Consider the following 1,742-nt stretch of genomic DNA (forward strand, 5'->3'; position numbering starts at 1 on the left):
AAATAATAACTTAATTGTGATTTAGGAGATTTCAAGAAGTCTAATCTTTAAAGAAATCATCTGTAACATATCTCTCATCCATAAATCATAAAGGACTGTTAATATAGGATTTCTATTATAATTTGTATCCAATCCTAAAGGAATCAAAAAGATGAATCCTCTTACTGGATAAACAGAATTTTCTATTTTTCATAATTTAATTCCCCAGTAGGACTCTTAATTATGCCCTTCAGGATTGGTTAAAAATTTTGATAAAATCAATCCATTAGTATTACTTTAGGAGATTTTATTAAGGGATTTTAACAAGGCACACAAGACTGTAACATGTAATTTTAGAGCAAAATTAAACCTATCATACATTTTCACATTCACACATTGCTACACACACAGCAGGGATTTAATGCAATGTATATGCATAGAAAAGAGATCATTGGTTTTGTAACTGGTCTCTTAGTTTTGGTAGTAGAGCGTATAAATATTCCCCCGGACACTCCGTTTTTGCCACGTCTCGGTGTCCCTCAAGCACAAAATTGGGCCACACATGACCGTGAAGCACTCCAATGTGCAGCAATCTCAGCAGAGCAGACTGTGCTGCAGAACTGGGCATTTCATCTACAGGCAAAGAGAAATTTTCTTTATAATGTGTGTATTTTTGTTCATTTGTATTGTATAGTCTGCTTCATTTAGACAAGTCATTACTTCATTGCCAAAGTAAAATCCAATTCTTATGCACGATCTCTATTTCTATTTACAAACCCACTAAACATCACAACAGAACAATAAATAATATATAGTGTGAACGCCACAAAGTACAATAATTAAAACATGAAATTTAAAGTGATAATAGAAGTAGATGCGTTCTCACCATTGAAGTTGCCCATGAACGCGATGCCAACAGAATTGAAGTTGTGTTCCTTTGCATGGGCCCCTACAATCCCCCATCCTCGCCCTTCATACACCATCCCATCTCCAGAGATCAGAAAGCTGGAGAAAGACAGACAGAGTGGATGTGTAATGTATAAACTGGAGTCAGCCTTGTTATGTCAGGAGAATTTAAACAGGACAAAACATAACTTTTTGTAAAAAAAAGATGAAAATATGTGATTATTAATGAATAAATAAATGAATAAAACACCTTTAGACAAAGTCTTGAGGATCTACAGGAGACTTTTTGTATTACGTTTTTTTTTTCAGATGACAGCAAAATGGCTTCCTATATGCTGATTACACCTCACGACTTTTGCTTTTGAATATTCATAATATTTTAAATTAGAACTGCTTCTGTTTTGCTTTTATTTGTTTTAACAGTAGGCCTAATAATAATAAATGCATTGTTCCAATATTACTTAAAGAAGTTCTGTCTATTAATGTTACACCACCTACACATTTGTGTTTTTTAGAAACTGAAATAGAAAACATCCTTCAAGTATGTATTATTTAGTTAGTTATTTCAAATCGCATTTGTATTTTTATTAACTAAGCAAATCCGAACAAAAAGAGAGCAATGTCATTGATCCATATACCGTGATACTGAATGATACAGGCTAGTCATCATGATGTTAAAATATTGAAATTCCAAATTCAGACAATACTATTAAAATACTAAGCATTTCTGCAAAATACATTTTCAGTCATTCTTGAGAAGTGGGACAAAACCCACTTAAAAAACCATAAATTTTTATTGAAAAAATAAAACCTTGTACTCCGACAAATGAAATTACATTGATGTATCTTATCTGTAC

The 1,742-nt window shown here is 32.3% G+C and overlaps 1 protein-coding gene across 1 annotated transcript in view; it reads right to left on the reverse strand.

Moving 5' to 3' along the window:
- Positions 1–202: 202 nt before the first annotated feature.
- The window catches only part of LOC107579195 (peptidoglycan-recognition protein SC2-like), a 3,045-nt gene continuing 1,505 nt past the window's right edge, over positions 203–1,742 (reverse strand). The window contains exons 2-3 of the mRNA XM_016265053.1: positions 866–984; positions 203–612 (exon numbers count right to left, since the gene is read on the reverse strand). Of these exons, the coding sequence (XP_016120539.1) occupies positions 428–612; positions 866–984 (304 nt within the window). The 3' untranslated portion in view covers positions 203–427. The remainder of the gene's footprint in view (positions 613–865; positions 985–1,742) is intronic.

The sequence above is a fragment of the Sinocyclocheilus grahami genome, unplaced genomic scaffold (assembly GCF_001515645.1).
Source record: "Sinocyclocheilus grahami isolate Dianchi unplaced genomic scaffold, SAMN03320097.WGS_v1.1 scaffold15258.1, whole genome shotgun sequence".
Classification (NCBI taxonomy): domain Eukaryota; kingdom Metazoa; phylum Chordata; class Actinopteri; order Cypriniformes; family Cyprinidae; genus Sinocyclocheilus; species Sinocyclocheilus grahami.